The sequence below is a fragment of the Nematostella vectensis genome, chromosome 15, assembly GCF_932526225.1.
Source record: "Nematostella vectensis chromosome 15, jaNemVect1.1, whole genome shotgun sequence".
Lineage (NCBI taxonomy): Eukaryota > Metazoa > Cnidaria > Anthozoa > Actiniaria > Edwardsiidae > Nematostella > Nematostella vectensis.
The window spans coordinates 3,224,724-3,242,735 of NC_064048.1; the positions used below are offsets into that span (position 1 = coordinate 3,224,724).

Below are 18,012 nucleotides of genomic sequence, written 5' to 3' on the forward strand. Positions count from 1 at the left end.
AAACGCATGACTGCAATCCCCCAAAAGCTAATCCCTCCTTGAATGTATTATAAAGGTGGTGACAAAATTGTCAGACAAATTCCTTACTTATAATTGAATAAAAATGTTATAGTATATCGCCTAGAATTCCGCCAACCGACTTCACACATAGCTACCGCCTTTATGCTGGTGTGCTATATAAATACCAGGTAAAGTCCTCTCCGTGTGTCATTTCTATTGGCTTAAGAGTGGAATGCACATTAAGCTTTTGAACTAGATAGGCTCTAAAATCTTTGTTCTAAATTCAACGAAAACCACTCTATCGTATAAACAGATCCTTTTCACTTTCTCTTACTATTGTTTTTTTTATCATCATGTGAGATTAACATGTCTCCCTATTGAATTCGCGGTTGGCATTGGCTAGTAATGGGACTCCGCTTCGACGACTTCTTGTTTTGACGGCCATTCAACTTTGTTTAACAAGTAATTTAAGACTTTTACTACTGTTGTAATGCCTTTTTTGAAGGACTTCACCGGTTTTTTTTACATGTTATTCCAAATGGCAAGGTTTTCTTTAGGAACGTGTCATCATTACCCGGGAAGGGGAGTGGGTGGGGGGGGGGGGGGGGGGGGGGGGCTTGTGGGGGAAGACGGCTCTGATTTTTTTCAAAAATATGAGAAAAGATGTAACTACCTCCAAGCGTAGTTTTGGTTTCCCTGTGTTAGGCCCGGTTACTTATTAAGACACACGAGTCAACATCAGCTGATCAGCCACACACACACAAGTCGTAAGTAATGTATTATTATTTCACATTTTCATGTAATTGCTTACATAAGTTTACTTACTTTCTATACTTAAACGTTTGTATTGTAGCGTGACGGTTTCCTAGAGGATTCCTAGAAGGTTTTTGTTTTACAAACAGAATCAAACAACGATCAAAACCAGAGCCGCTTCAATATACTCTCCAACTCTTGAATCCCCTCGTAAGATCTGTGCTATATATCCTCCGAGGTGGATCCTATTTAAGGTAATTCCCTTGAAATAGTTCTACAACCCAGAATTTTTTTAAACTTGGCATAAACAATATTGAAGTTAAGGGCTTTCAAAAAATGTAATAAAAAATTGGGGGTAACCGATCTCGTTTTTCTGTCAAAGCGATTTTAAGTAAAAAAACGTGCGCCTTTTGCTCTGTTTTCTTGTACAACTATGGCGCGCGCGCACTCAATACCGGAAAATCCTTCCCACCTCCTCCACCCTCCCCTCTCACAAAGACTAAATTGTTCACTGTGTTCCCCCTTGTTTCCCACGGACTCGTATCCGTAACGTCCCTATATGGCAGCGCTCAGTGGCTTGTTATGAGCGTCCGGGTCATGTGTACTTTTGCCACCCACCCTCCCCTTCCTACAAAGACTAAATTGATGAGTGTGTTCCCTCTTGTCTCCCACAGACTCGTATTCGTAACATCCTCCTAGTTCAGGCGCTCAGTAGCTTGTTATGAGCGTCCGTATAGGTAATTTTGACGAACGTCCCTATATGTCACGCGTCCCTATATGTAACGTCCCTATATGTCAGGTAGCGCTACGGACCCCGGTCGAAAATCCGATCAAACAGCGCGCGCCACTATGCGCAGAAGAGGTGCTCAGTGCAATTCAAGGGAATTACTTTAAAGGGTGTCCCAAACGAGAAGGGTGCCAAAGCATATTGCTCAACCCCCTCCCCGACAGCTGACTGTGAGCTTAACTGCACTAGTCAACCCGAAATGAAAAATGCGTGTCATCTATACTCAAATAACCCAATGAGGCCTTTACGACATGTTTGCTTATGATTATTTAACACCAAAGACGTTTGAATTAACGCATTATAATCATCAAGGCGAGTCGTAGAACTGCCATTTGGCAATTGCCATTCGCCGTTCGCAACGAAAAAAAATCCCCGCAGAAAAAAACAAGGGCTTTAAAAAAAAACACAGCAGATAAGAAGTGAAAGAAAGCAGGTAAAGTATTATAAATGCAGCGTTTTAGATCTTCAAATTAACACGGAGGGAAATACAAAGCGATTTCAGCAAACAAATGTTTATATAACGTAAAAATTAAGCATGAATTTGTACACTGAAGAAGGCAGGTACTGGCCTACCGAAATATTGTTCTAAAAAATTCCAAATATTCCGTATATTGTCGGCTTTTTATTTCGAATTTCGTATTTTTTTAGAAAACTTTAAAAATCATTTCTCGTTAAATGATAAAAAAGAGAAAATTTAGGAAAGGAAAAGATGAGTGATGAATGCCGATTATGCCCATAAACACTTTTCGGTCGTAGAACTGCCATTTGGCAATTGCCATTCGCCGTTCGCACTTACAACCTTTATTGAAATAGGTGTATGCTCCAAAAGATCTCCCGAAATTCGGGATCGCTCACAAGTGAAGTGCTTGTATACTCGCGCAAGATTTTATGCTGTTCACAAGTGCTAGTCAAAGTAGATTTATTGGCCATAAACATCTAAATGAAACGGGCCTGGGGCTCCATTCTCTAGAATGAAATCTTGGCATCGAAATTACATTTCAAGTTAGGCTGCAGGTGTGTTATTGATAAACGGATATACAAATGAGAATGAATACAGAGTCAAAATTATATGCGAGCACGAAAGCGCGGAAAACAAAATAGCGAGAATCATTAAATGGCGCACACCAGGAAATAGTTAAGCATTGAAGCACTAAATTATTTGCTGGAGGAACCAGTTAACTTATTGCCCATTCATACTGACTGGCAAGAAAAAAGCCATTGTCTGCAACACCTTCGTTGTGATTTTCATTCATAGAAAAGACCAAAAATAAAATTATATACTTTATTTATCAGAGCTTCCCCAAATCGGCCGATTTAAATGGAAACTTGCTAATTTATATTAGGATGACAAAATAGCGGCTGACAGACTAAAAATTTGTTTGCGCTATCAAGTAGTGTTGGTCGCCTCTGGTTACAGAATATCATGATAACCAGACCCTCCAGATTTCTCTCGTCCAATGACGCTCAGCCAAAATGCCGCGACGAGCGAAGCGAGAAGGTTTTTTGCGGGCGAGTAAGCTTTTCCTAGTTACAGAAATACAGATTTTGTATTCTGCAGCTTAATGGTCAACGAGATTGTCATAGAAACACAAAACCATATTTGGTCAATATACCCATATTTGGGATTAGCTTGAAAAAAACCCGGTTGTTTTTCAAAGGTGAAGAAACATCACCTGCTCGGATGTAAGTGTTTAAAATAAAAGAAAGAGAAGGTTTAACAGTTCGTGGCAGTTGCGCCCGATATATTAAACTGTAATAAAAATATAGAGTGAGAAATTTGAGAAAGAGATTACTTTGACCACTTTAACAAAAAAGTTCAATTTAAAAGATCTTGCTGTAAAAAGAAGGTTAAAATGGCGAGATGAAATAATAACTAAAGACAGCTGGGAAAACAAAAGGGTGAATAGCAGACAAATGAATATTTTGGCATATTGCGTTGTTTTCCAGAGTTGTATGTAGACGGAGAAGCACAACATTGACCGATCAAAAAAAAAAAAAAATTATTTGTCTTACATTCCACGAAAATGCAATATAACGTATATGGCTTTGGGGCTTAATATCGGTAGAATGTCTAAAGGTAGGCGTATAGCAATGAGGCCATAACAAAGACTTCTAGTCGTAAATGAAAATCTCGTGATGTAAATCATCGATGTTTGTTTTATCGCAGTAGCTATATGCCCGACAGTCGGGAAAAGTTCTCAATGGACTAAATGCCCAAGAGTTATTAATGTATTCAAATAACCCAGCAGATTTTCGACCTACCGAGTTCAAAGTATTCTATATTTGTTATGAAAAGGACAAGGCAATCTGATTTGAGCTTAATTGTTGTCTCTATGAAATCATAGTTTTAGCGGCACATTTTTTAGTGGAATTTTTTACAATATGCTGCTAAATGTCGACTGTCGGGCATTTAGTCCATTGAAGACCTTTTCAGAAAGTTGTAGCAGATAAACTCAACATATCAATATTTGGGTGACCTTCATACCCACTCGGCCGACCTCTTGGAGGCCTGGTTTTAAGGGCTTTTCAAGATCAGTGTGAAAAAGATTTGACCAAGCGATCAAGTTTTTGTAACAAGTTTTGGCCGCAAGTCTCAAATTGACAGGAATCAACATTTTTTTACCATGTTTTCTGGAGATCAGGGAGCGGGAAAACTTTAGCTCTTCTAAATATGGGCATCAATGCCCATATAAGGCAATACATACGAAGGACACTATATGTGGGGAATATGTTTGATATGTTGTCACTTTGATAACGATTTTATAGTGTATACAAACAAGGAAAAACGTACAATTTCGATAATATAGCTCAATTCAGATTCGCTTGCCCTTTCCTAACAAATATACATCTACTTAACTTACTGGGTAATAAATTTACTGTGATATTGTAGTAAATTGAGAATCAGCGCCACTCTAGTTTTCTGTACAACCCCCCTTTTGTCAACATCAAAACTTTGTTGTACCCCCCCCCCCCCCCAGGAGAAACCCAAAAACTTGTTGAACCCCCTCCTTCTGTTTAAAAATCCACAAAACTACATTTATAATACAAAATATATCTAAATAAATCATGCAATGAAAACAAGCAAGAAATAATATTTCATCTTATTAATAATAAGTCAAATGTGGCTTTGTGGCGTTTTCAAACAGTAAAGAATATGTATCTATACCTATATCCATCTTTGCATGCCATATCACTTGTCCATATCACGCACGACTGCCCTAATAAAAGATAAAATCGTCCTGTGTCCTTGGTGTGATAGTGATCTCCCAGATCTGGTCCTCGCGGGGGCGTCAAAAGCAAAGGTATCCGAGTTTGACTTTTTTACACATGGACCTTACCGAATAATCTGCCGTACTAGATTCCTAGTATATTTTACAAATGCATATATTTCAGTTGTTATTTTTTATTGATCCTATAGTTCAAGCTTAAATGAAAATTGTTGAATTGGTCATTTATGGGAAAGCGTTTTGTTATTGGCAAAACTAGGAAATTTTTTTTTGCATTTTGATTACCAATTTCAATAATAGTAATAATAAATGAATAAGTTTTTTTGTTTTTAAGAGAAGAAACTTTTTTGACCCCCCCCTTCAATCACATTGAAACGTTTTTATCCAAATCTTTTTTAGCAACCCCCATCCCCCCAATGTGAGAACCGACACCCCCTCGGCCATAAATAATGAACACTCCCTGTCACTAAAATTACGATTTTATAGTGTACGTAGACGACGGAAAACTAGACCTTGTACCATGGTTAATTAACTCGTGCCCATTCTTCATAGGTAGGCTAGTTTTATATTGTCAGTACAGAACATCAATTATGAGCCTAATTATAGTGAAAGTTATACAGCGTCTCTAAATGGTAATTCCCATATTCATGGATACAATTAAAGGAAACAATTCAGAGATACAATTCTTGCCTGTTGACAATAGCGTCTGAGAATTTATACTCTTTCTACAATGCAGCTAATGCACTTGTCAACTGATGAATAATCAAAGACAACACATTTTGAGAAAACACGATTTAGTTCAACAAAAACAAGTAATCAACAATAAAAAGAAAGACAACTTCAAGAACATGAAACCTGGTAAAAAAAACTGATACTACACAGAAAACTTGTTATAATATTAATCAATGGACCCTACAGATAACAAACAACTACTGGCAGTATGTGCTCAAAAATAAAAGTCTATGGATCCTAACAATAATAACATACGTCTTGCAGCGCGTGTTCACAAATATAGATCAATGATGAATGAATGTTTTTGAGAAAAAAGTAGTAACATCAAAAGGACAGCAGAGAAAAATTTAATTTGTAATGTACCTGTTAAATGTGAACAGATATTTCATATACTTTTCTCCTGCGTATCGATTTATCTTGGAGCGCGATACCGCTGGACTAAACAGCGGCTGCACGAGGAACGCCTGACTACATTTGCCTGCTAGCTCGACCCGACCAAAAAAACCAACAGCATTTTAAGACTCGTGCAGGTTAAAGGCCTGGGCACGAGTAAATAAAGAATATTTTGAACTTACTAGATCGTCAATTTACTGGGCAATTTGAAGAAATTGAAAACTGTCGGGCATTTAGTCCACTTAGTCCATTGAGGACCTTTCCCGACTGTCGGGCATATAGCCACTGCGTTGTTTTAAGTGTCTGTTTTGTGTATTTTGTTATTTCTTTTGAAAAAGCAATTTTGAATTTTCTTGGAACACAATTTTTGCTTGGCTCGATTTCCAGCCGTCGCTAGGCCTCATCAGCCCCACTAACGGCTGGATCAATGGTCACAGACACCTGTCCGTTACGTCACTTCCTCCATCTATTCGTGCAAAAACACCCATAGACACTCGAAAGGTACACGAAAAAGTACATTTTGTGCAAAATCAGTATTTCAAAGCCTGACTGATCTTGCTAAAATGTACAACTCAAGAGGAAAGTGCCAACGGGTGTTAGCGATAGCTTGTTGGCGAATAGAATACATTGTTTGCTTGTTTGCCTCCACAATCTCGATCAGATTATTAACTTTAAAGTAAAATAAGGATTTTGACGAGCTGTGAAACATTTTCCTCATCCTACCGAGTCCGGGAAGTGTGATTTTCTCACTAATCCTCACAAAATTTCAAACTTTTTATTGTTCTGCCGTCGCATCATCGGTCAAGGGTTTGTAAACATCCCGATAAAGGCTCCTATTTTCAACACGGGCGTTTTTCCGAAGCCTGTAGGATAAACACACCCGTTCTCTCAGTGGATTTCAGCACTGCTAAAATCCATCGGATTTGGGAGTGAAGACTTATAGCTTCTTAATTGAGCCTTCTTAATGGTCTGCATGTGAGCTATCCATGCGCTTTCCTAATTGGTTGAAAATTTCAATCGCGGGACAAACGACCAGGGGCCGGTTCCTAGAAAGCAGGTTAGCGCTAACCCAGGGATAAATATGGCTATCTTGACATTTGATTGGATAAAAAGGGCATTTATTCCTCGGTTAGCGTTAGCCTGCTTTCTAGGAACTGGGCCCAGACCAGTTATCCACCCGCTGATTGGGGCACTTGCTGCGGGCTCACAGAAACGAGCTGGAAATCGAGCCTACATTTTTGCAAGCGAAAATAGGAATGGAAAAAGACAATCAAATAAGACTAAATTGGTGATTCTTTTAATGCCGCACTTGTTTTCGTTTTTTTTTTTCGCAGATAAAAGATGCTACCGCACTTAACAAGAGGAAACACCACTAATCAGCTAGAGCTGAGCTCACGAAGCACAAGCCTTGTCGTCATAGAAACGCTTGTTTACGCCGTCATTGCCTTGGCAGCGTTGCTAGGCAACATACTTGTGTTATGGATCGTCTATAAGAACCACGCACTCCGCTCCATTCCAAACTATTTCGTGATATCTCTCGCCTGTTCTGACATTGCCATGGTTACACTTGCCACCCCATGGTCCATCGCGGTCCTGGCAGCTGGCAAATGGCCATTTGACTTCGTTTCCTGTCAATTCCAGGGTTTCATTGTCATCTGGGCTGCGATTGCCTCACTTCACAATCTCACTATAATGGCCATTAACCGGTTTTTACGGATTGTAAAACCGGCTCACTACCGGAAATTTTTCAGCCCTAATAAGACACGGTTTTATGTTTTGTTTGCGTTTATGTACAGCACAATCTCGCTTCTTCCTTACCTCATAGGTGGGAACGTTTACGTCTTTCAACCGGGAAAGTTTTTTTGCTACCAGACTGTGACTGTGCAGTATACGATACCGCTGATGGGAATCTTCATTTGCATACCCACATTCATCATAGTTGGATGTTACACTCGAGTATTCCTTGTACTGCGGGCTCACGCCAAGAATATGAACACTCATCGCAGTGTTTCGGTCCATAGCTCGCTGAGGATCACGGTCGAAGACATCAAGGTATTTGGATTACTCTTTCCTAAGTTCCAGTCTCCCATCCCCCTCTACCATACTTGTATCCAGTTTTTCGCTTGACTTATCGCCCTAGAACTGTTAGAATTTTCACGAAAACTTGAAGAGATTTGTGATTGCTGGCAGCCATCTTGAAATGAAACCTAGTTCTTAACTCTTTTGAACCATCAGCCTAACTACTCTGTTTCACAGATTTAATTTTTACCTTGAGTAGAGCCTTTCTGCACCACGCCTACCCAGAACTTTACAGTTCTTCCGTAGTCTTTCTAGTTAAACCATCCTTTGTACCGATTTTTTTATGCGACAACTAGGAAAAACAGCGTATCTTAACCAACCAAGTTTAAAAACTCGCACCCACTTGAGGCAAGGCTTGTGGGTGTATAAATGAAATGCAATTCTGAATCTCCACAGGTAACCCGCACGCTATTCGCAACTGTTGCCACGTTTCTTCTCTGCTGGTCCCCTGTGGTCATCATAGAATTCGTGGACGTCGCACTTGGCGCCAGTCTCCTACCGCGCCGGTTATATGTATCCTTTACGTTTTGCGGGCTCTGCTCATCAGCGGTCAATCCCATTATCTATGGTGCTATGAACAAGAAGTTCAGAAGGGAATATAAAAAAGTCTTTGGTTGCTATGGTAACAGGATTAACGTCATCGTTGCCTCAACAAACCAGAGCGTGGACTCTACTGCGCATGTCAAATGACAAAAGTTTGGTGAAACTTATGGTGACATATGGATTAATTGAAAGATACTGCGAGAATATATATATTTCATATTTTAAAGACCTGTAAAAAATATCTACCACTGGAGGTAGATACGCGAGCTGGGGATATTCAGGAATGATTTCAATGAGTCACAGAGAGATTGGGATAAAGGCTCAAATATATGTAGTAGCTCCATACCAAATTACACTTCAAAAGACGGTTTGCTTGATTTCCTCCCCCTCCCCCCCCACCCCACTCCAAAGAAAGGCTAGCGACTAGCTTGGCGGTAAACATAACTAAGATTTAGATGTGCTTGAAGTTTCCGTAGGAATAGGTTGTATACCTACAACCAGACAACTAAAATTAGTTACTAGAGAAGAGATTTTGGTTAAGATTTTAATCTTAAAAGTCGTTCTTGCAGTTTCTGAAGGAATCATTTGTATATGAGCTATCGTGATGACGTGTTTGACATGCAAAACCACACAAAATCAATAACGTGTCATTGGTTTGAAATTCAATCTTTAATCAAATTTATGGAATACATGATTATTTTAATCATTTCTTCACACCCATTTTATATTGACATAGTGTAATATTTCTCCCTGTGTAATGTTATGATAATAAGGTGTGGTCTGGGAAAAGCCTAGGCCAGGCGAGAGACGGCGCAAAAATGTGGAGAGGATCAACCCGACTAAATCGAAGGGCGTGAAGGGAGGGGCGTCCAACGTGACTATTGCTGGTGACCCTCGAGTGAACTAACAGGGAATAGTCCATTTGTATTATAATCATAATATTATAATTATAATTATCATTATCATTATCCCATAGTGTGCATAGTCAATTCAAAATAAAGAAATCAAGTATGCATGTATGGTAACATTCCATGCAAAGTCAACCAAACCAACCAAAGTTGGAGGATGTCATGTATGTGTCAAGGGGGGTTGAAAAATAGTAATATGTGGTGTGACGTCATCGATGACGCCATTAAAACGAAAATACTCATATCTCACGAAAGAAACATCCTCGGACAACCAAACATAGATGTCATGAAAGTGTCAAGGGCAGGTTGTGTGATTTGAGGAAATCAAGAATATTAAATAATAAATTAATTAACAAACCAACAGTAACAATAACAAGATGGTTTAGAGCTCACCATATCAATCCGAAGTATCGAAAATACACAAAATACATTTGACTACTTTTCCAAACCGAGGTGCGACTTCTACATGTCTTATATCATCCCATACTGGCGAATATTTGGTGGCGGAAAAGTCCGATCTTTATACTAGGGCTTTACTCGGACAAATAACGAGAAATAGATTCCCATGATCGATCGACTACGAAACTTTCAAAGTTTGCGTATCTGTTAGTATTTGGCACTGCTTTACTAAAAAGGGTGATTTTAGTGCGAGAAGACAGCTAATAATCTACGATTCTTGCAAGACAGTGTATAGCTGGTGTGGTTGAAAACTTGTTAATCATTTATCAATTCTGTGTGTCTGTACGGATGTAGTCACACATTTCCACTCTCTTTAGGTTTCCCCCCAGGTAAAAATGTGTTTAAAATGACAATCAAGCAATAAATGGTTCGGAAGTGTTTTTTTTTTATATTCTACCCGCGTTGTGTATTTATATATAAAACAAAAAAGGCGACATTTGTCGGTAACAAATTTACTCTAATTCCGTCGGATAACAGTTTTCGAATCGCAATCGTTCATTGACCTGCTTGCAAGTACTCGCAATGGTCGGACATGCTTGGGTAGTTTTATTCCAGTGCTTGTTTTTTTCCGGATCTGCTCATTTATCGTCAAATTCTCCTTCAAAATGCTCGGCTCGCAGAGGACCAAACCCCAGAGTGCTCAGGGATGGTGGGGTGGTCGAATAAGTGGGGGTGGGGATGGGTGAGGAGGGGCAGGAGAGGGGTGGTTGGTGGTTTCAGGGGGTGATGGGTGGGATATGGCTTCAAATTCTTAAGCGCTATTTATAAGAACACGGGGGATAACCTTGGATTTTATGTACGGGATTTTAAACTGTTCAACAAATTTGTTGTCGGTTGCATGTGTACCTCTTGAAACCCGTTGGTTAAAAAAAAAACGTTCAAATATAAATAAACATCCGCTCTCCCCTTCCACCGCCCCTTATTCTCTTAAAATGAAACATCCCTTCTGTTCAGCGTTATTTTTTTAGAGACGATCAAAAGGAAAGGCATTCTTAGACACCTCAAGCACGTTATTCATCTCAATTTAAGGGGAAAATCTTACAAGTTTATCACGAAGTTTGCCGGTAAACAGGGTCCAAAGGGACGACAGATTTTCGGCAGATTTGTACCTAAAAAAAATAAACGTCTAAGTTTTTCTAAGTTTGGTCGTGTCATAACTCTAGTAGCTCAAAATATGATATTTTCCTAGTTATGATAACGTCATTTATGACGTCACGTCACGTGCCCATTTCTCGGACCCCCCTTGACCTCAAGACAACTTAGCCTTGTCGTGTCACAACTCTCGGAACTCAAGATATGATTTTCCTAGTTATGATGACGTAATTGATGACGTCATGTCACGTATCCATTTTGTGTGACCCCCCCCATCTTGTATTTTATGCCGCGTGGTTCCTGGGGGCGAACGCAAAAATGGCGCCTGATTACCGAACGGAGAGGGTTGTCCGCGATGATACCGAGTACCGCCTGCAAGCAGGCTACTTCTCGCAGGGATATTTAAAAAAATTGTGAAACTCCAAAGAACGCATTTCCGAGAGTCTACCATAGCAAGAACACGCAAGGAAAAGTCTATAAATATCTTTAGAGTATGGCATAATACAGACAATCTGATTGGTTTATCCAAATATTTTAATTCAACAAAAATAATTGACCAATCAAAATGTACAAGAGAAAAACATGTCAAAATGGCCGAATGACTGTTGGAGATGACAAAGCACAAACGGGAAAACCTTGAAACTCCTAACTTAGGGTCTGTTTGCAAAGGTACGGGACATCATTTTACATTTATATGAATTTAGTATTTATATAGCGCTGATGCGGTGTCGACTATGTTAATATATATTAAGAATCGATGATCCTGGACTAGAGCTGTGGTCTGTGGAACACAATCTTTTTTCTAGTGAGCTTACATTAAATTCAGGACCGAGAAACGGATAGATACTATCCATGTCTCGACCGGGACCGGGCCACTTGCGATTTTAACTAAGCTTTTGAAATTGTTTACCTTCCAATTGCGACGTTTCCTCTCATTTAAATCAAATACATAGGTCCAGACTATGGACGGATTTTTTTTTCTAATTTTTCCACCAGTGATTCTATGGACCACATAGATAAATAATCCGAAAAAAAACCTTCTGTTTCATTTTGTTTCATTTTGTAGCGTAACTTGACTGGAATATGAAGACACCGCCGTGCCACATAAGTTAACGGTAAACATAGAAACAGATAGCCATCCTCGGGGACCCAGGGCGTCGCTGATATCGGGCACACAGGGAGCGCGCGAAAAACAAAGAGCACTGAAAGACGCCCTGGGCAACTGCTCTGTAAAACCCATTCCCAAAAAGGGTTTCTAATCCAATTAGTCGCCTGACTACTGGCACCTTTTTCCAATTAGCGCCTGTAAAAACTGTCTAAAAATTTACATATCAAGAGGGAAAAGAAAAACTATGCGCTAAACATAACAAACAATATTGGGAAAATTTTATGGAAAAGCTTGAATTATTCTAGATAATCAAGGATTGAGTCAAGTTTGAGGGATTTTTTTAAAACTCTTTATTTATTTAACCTTTGATGTACAAAATAATTCCCACTGAGATATCAAACGCATTCGAAATGAGTATGGGCCTATCGTCAGACTAGAAGTACTACGACGTTTCTGTGGTATATTTGGTATCGCAATGATGCACAAAATCTAACAAGAACCTCGGTGCCGAAAATAATTCGGAAGTCGGTGGTCCACTCTTCGATAATCCTATCAACGTTAGGGCATTCTCCGATGTACGCAGAAGGTATATTACCTGCTATTTCATAATGAAGCTGAGCGGGCAAAGACATGATTGGATATTGTGTCCAATTTTCTCCCTGCTCGCGCAACCGTTTGCAGACAAAATCTGATCGTGGGACTTTTACCAAACCGAGCAGGCTTTGTTATTTAGGTGTTTGTGAAGTGTTTTTGAGCGTGAGGTCTGTCTGCTTTTCAAATTCACAAGGATCGCTATGATTGGTCTCATTTTAATTAAATCATAGAATGAGACCAATCAGAAAGCGAGTTTGATTTAGTTTTTAGAAATGGGTTTTACAGAGCAGTTGCCCAGGGCGTCTTTCTCGCGACGCGCTCCCTGTGTGCCCGATCTCCGCGACGCCCTGGGCCCCCGAGGATGACAGCCTGTGTACATACCTCCGTAATTCACGCAGCGTGTAAGAAAGGAATTACGGAGGTCTGTATACAGGCTAAGAAATAGAGAGGAACAAAACATTTGTGCTGCATTTAAGATAATTAACGCTATTAGAATTGAAAGATATGCTTATTGTAGTAGGCTGTTACAAAATAAGAATTTGTTTTTGTTACAATCTTCGCTCGCTCTTCAGGGGTGGATCTAGCTTTCCGCTATAGGGGGGTTTGGCTCAGTGACAAAGTGGGAAGGTATTTTTTTAGTTATATATGGCAGCTCAAAGGGGGGTTTAACCCCCTAAACCCTTCCCCTAAATCCGCTACTACTCTTAGCCAATCAGCAAGAAAGGATATAGAAATCATAGCTATCGAAGGGTCGAATTAATTATGTTTAACGTAACATGTAAAATAACCATGAAATCTCTTTTTAACTAGGATGTTTTGATTCAACTATAAATGGTAGAAATTATGTTTTTGAATCTCCACAGGTAGCCCGCACGCTATTTGCAATTGTAACCGCGTTCCTTCTCTGCTGGTCCCATGTTGTCATCACCTTGCGCTTGGCGCCAGCCTCCTACCGCGCGGGCTTTGATACTGAATTTAAATAATACGTTTATATGTATATCAAAATATTGGTGTCAACTTGGGGAATATAGGGCCTAGTGATTTGGGTCATACGACAGCTTATGGAATGTCTGACAACAGATGGCTGTCACGAGCGTTGCATCGCCGACAAACCAGAGCATAAATATAGTCTAATGCCAGAAAGGTTTTTAAAAAATGGAAGTATACTAGGCCTCTAAAGAAGCAAGTTGTATGTGAATATTGTAACAGTTCCATCTGAGCTATCGTGATGACGTGATTATTATGCAAAACCACTCAGAAATCATCAAATGAGAATATGTCGTTGGTTTGAAATGCTCTGTTTATTCATATTAGCTAAATGCGTTATATTTGTATCATCATTTCTCCACCCATTTACATTAGCATAGCTCTCTTATTTTAATAACCCTGCGTGGACTCCCCCGATAACAGTTAACTTGTCGAGGTAGCGGCTCCCCGTGCAAGTGCGCCATTTCAAGGGTCCGCGTGTCCGGTGTCGGTGTTCGATGTCCGATTTTTGTGTCCGATGTCCTGTGTCCGATTTTAAGGTCCGATGTCCGGTTTTCGTGTCCGATGTCTGGTTACAGTTTTAGACTACGGACCTGGAAAAATATAATACTTTTTTATACGTCGTCTGTCATGTTTGATGTGCGGAATCAGGTTGCAAATTCAAGCCGCATTGTCACCAGTTTACTTCCGGTCGATTGCGTGACGGTCTCAAATGATCTCGATGATTTTTAACGGAAACGCGAATAATATTTCAAAATTAAAAGCAGTGTCTCTATTGGAAGTTTCTTTGAGAATGTGATTGATAATTTAGAGCGGATGACCTGTGAAATATTTAGCTCTTTTAACGGTTGAGGTTTCCGTTAGATCTCCGGAAGTAAACTGGTGACAATGTGGCTTTAAGGGTATGTGCCTAAAACAAATATCATACATTATTTTCAGTTGTTACAAAATAACCATCATTATAGACTTTTCTGTACGGATTTGTTCCAAATTTCTCCTCAAATGTGTAGTTCCAGAAAATACCCATATTAAAATGACCCCCCACCCCTCTGGAATTTTCAACTCCCTGGAAAAAAATAAATACAGTAACTGTTAAGGGCATTTTATCCCCCCCCCTCCCCTCTGGAAATTGCTGGGCGCCTGAACCCCGCACCTCCCGGAATTTCTAATCAATGGGGGGTATGGATATTTTCTGGAATCTCAATCTCTTTTTTCACTAAAGATCCTAGACAGACATATATATATTATATTTTGTTATAGACAAGACAAATTATGTTCTACTTTGTAACCCAAACTGTTTGTGGGGAGTTTTTACGGTGATTATAAAGGAATTTGGTAAATGAGGTATAAACCTTTGTTTTTATGACGGTTATTTGCTATCGCTTAATTTGTTTTCAAGTATTAAACACATAAAACACAAAAGAGTGTGGCTGAATAGGGCTAGAACAGAGACCATAACTAGACGTTTTCGGATGAATTTACCAGATTTAGCAGATTCCATCCAAGATAGGCCCTGTGATGTCTTCCAATTTATAATCGGTCACGTGAAACACGTGTTTATCGTCTGGATCCGAGGCAATATCTTTTAGTTCGGCTTCATTTGAATGAGGCCCAACTCCAATGGCGAACACTTCAACTCCATGATCCCTCACGTCTTGCGCGGGACCCGTCACATTTCCCTGCGCTTTTCCATCGGTAAGCACGACCAGAACATTTTTCACACTCGGACGTGGTGCCTTCTTGAACACCTCTTCCAACGTGAACGTCAAAGCTTCTCCAGTGCGGGTTTGGCCACCATGTTGGTGAGAAAATGCATCAACGGCTGCTTTGATATCGTTGATATGGTCGTAGTCGTCTAAGTCAAATTCTATCTTCGTCTTTGGTATCGTGGAGAAAAGAACAGCCGCGACCTCCGTGTCTCCTTCAGATATTGCATCCTTAAATTCCTCTGCCAAATCTTTAATGAACATCTGGAATTTACCAAAGTCTGTGTCGTTGACGCTCCCGGAACTATCAACAAGGAATACGAGATTCATCTCCACAGAGCAATCTAATAAAAAACACATTTGTCAAAAAATGCTACTTCCCAGGCACAAAGCCAGAGGGAAGTGGGCAATCAAAGGTATCATTTGGGAAAAATGTTAAATATTTTACTTTATCGTTCAATACGAAATGACCCACTATTTCGCAGCCAAGGTGGTAGGGTAGATGTTCGCAACCTTTAATGTTTTGGAATATGCAGCACCAATAAAATTATTGAAGAAATGTGGAGAAACAACATTTGCTGAAATATTGAACGATATCCTCCTTATAAAGTTTAAATGACTTAAATGTTGTTTTTTTTTACTTCTGTTTGTTTAACATTCACCAGGACGTCGGATAAGCAAGAGAAACCTTGTAGAAAACTTGGATCACTTTCGTTGCTCAAAATTCACTGACAGAGTTTTTCTCGTTTAACTATGTACACATTAAAAGAGTAATCGTGCGGTAATATGATTTTACAGCCTATGAACATGGGCGGATCCAAAATTTCTCGACGGGAACAAGATTGAGTTAAGTTGTGCAACACCGCCCTTCTCCCGCATTGCTTCGTACGTCGCCAATTATTATACGAATTTGTATTTGCAGAAAATATCCATACCCCATACCCCCCCCCCCCCCCCCCCCCCCATTGAGGGATTGGAAACTCCGGGGTATGGGGGTTCAAACGCCCAGGAGGGGAGGGAAGGTAAAATGCCCTCAACAGTTACTGTATTTATTTTTTTTCCAGGGGGCTGAAAATTCCAGAAGGGTGGGGTGTCATACCTCCGACCCACTCAATGGGAGGGGGGGTCATACCTCCGACCCCCTCAATGGGAGGGGGGGGGGGGTGGAGGGGGGGTATAGATATTTTCTGGAACTACACAATATGATTTATTTTACAATAATGTCTGGATCTTACTTTTCATAGAGTAGACAAAGTTTGACCAGTGCTCTCCCACGCCATTGATGCAGTTGTCCGCTTTTCCATGGACGTCGAACCTCGAAGGTTCCACATCAGCCCAGCACTCTCCATAGAACTGGATTCCAAACTTCTCGTTCACGTTCTTCCTCTTTGCCCAACTTGCGCACGCCGAGATGACGTGAGTCATATCAGGCCATTGGCTCCAGTCTATATAATTGCGGTGGTTGTGGTAGAGGTCGCGAAGTGCGCGGTTGGGTCGATCTTCGTCACTATAGCACCCGACTCTTATGAGCTTCACTAAAAATGGTAAGACGACTGATAATGAATACAATATAAACATATATTTATACAACGTTACTCGAAATCGCGCGTTTTGATTGGTCTTAGGTGGGTCATTAATACGCCTTACTTAGTACGCCTTACTGGTAGTGGGTCATTAGTACGCCTTACTTGTTGATCCATCGTCAAGTTGAACCTCAATGGTATTCTGTAAATCACAAGCACATCGCATGTTACATGATGTTCCTATCTTTCATAAATTTTCAATTTTTTTGTGAGTAACATGACAGTTTCGGGTCAAGTTTGACAGGCAAACTAAACGCAAAGTATGCCTATTCGTATCGTAAAAGTAGAGTTTGCGTGCGAATGTCAGAGAAAATCAACAAAATAGTCACTACTTTTGTGTCATGTAAGAAATTCATGCAAATTCAACGAGAAAGCTCTGTTAAAGCAATAAGTTCTCTTTTATAATAAAAGATCTGATGTAACTTAGTCATTCATGAAGTCACTTAAAGGAGTTCTAATATGCGCTCAAAATTCAAAAGTTGCAAATAATCAACACGATTCATTTTGTCGAGCTGGTGTTTGCGGTTACAGGGAGTTGCGCGGTAACGGTAATAGATTACAAAGCAAATGGACTTGCCGAATTTCCGTGAGCGAAAGGCAAGACGAAGGCGAGCACGAGGCCAAGCGCGATCAAGATTAGTTTAGAGCTCATGTTGACGTCCAGAGAGTTACTGGTTCGACTAGTGAAGAACGCTTCAAATGGATCTCTTTATATAGGTTACAAAATTGATTTCAAACTAATTTATTAAATTATTTTTGACAATCCCTTTTCTCGTTTTCTGTATTAGTCGCCTGGCTAAAAGAACAGATAATTTGCAATTAATAATTGATCAAATCATTTAAACGTTAACTTACTTTAACGATACCAATTAATTACCCTCCTACGCAGCCTCTTTTAGTCTTGGGTTTCCTGTACCTTATCTCTGTAAACATGTAGAAGGGAAACAGGTAGCCCAAAACTAACAGCAGCTGAGCAGGAAGGGTTAAATCTATAAGAGCAAACGAAGAAAAACGCAAAAATGGTAAAGCATCTTCACTTAAAATGCCCTATATGATGGCAG

General features: G+C 39.9%; 2 protein-coding genes across 2 annotated transcripts; one reads left to right on the forward strand and one right to left on the reverse strand.

Annotated features, from left to right (window-relative positions):
- The first annotated feature begins 1,679 nt into the window (after nt 1-1,679).
- Nucleotides 1,680-9,566, forward strand: LOC5512711 (melatonin receptor type 1A). The gene is made up of 3 exons (XM_001632949.3): nt 1,680-1,973; nt 7,227-7,944; nt 8,368-9,566. Exons 2-3 carry the CDS (start codon nt 7,234-7,236, stop codon nt 8,659-8,661), a joined length of 1,005 nt encoding a protein of 334 aa, XP_001632999.3. The 5' UTR covers nt 1,680-1,973; nt 7,227-7,233; the 3' UTR covers nt 8,662-9,566.
- A 4,391-nt stretch (nt 9,567-13,957) lies between these two features.
- On the reverse strand, nt 13,958-17,630 carry LOC5512712 (cochlin). Its single transcript, XM_001632982.3, has 5 exons — nt 17,529-17,630; nt 17,057-17,093; nt 16,604-16,903; nt 15,145-15,712; nt 13,958-14,255 (listed from the first exon to the last, which is right to left on the reverse strand). The coding sequence occupies exons 1-4, from the start codon at nt 17,601-17,603 to the stop codon at nt 15,150-15,152; spliced, it is 975 nt and encodes a 324-aa protein (XP_001633032.3). The 5' UTR covers nt 17,604-17,630; the 3' UTR covers nt 13,958-14,255; nt 15,145-15,149.
- Between the last annotated feature and the right edge of the window lie 382 nt (nt 17,631-18,012).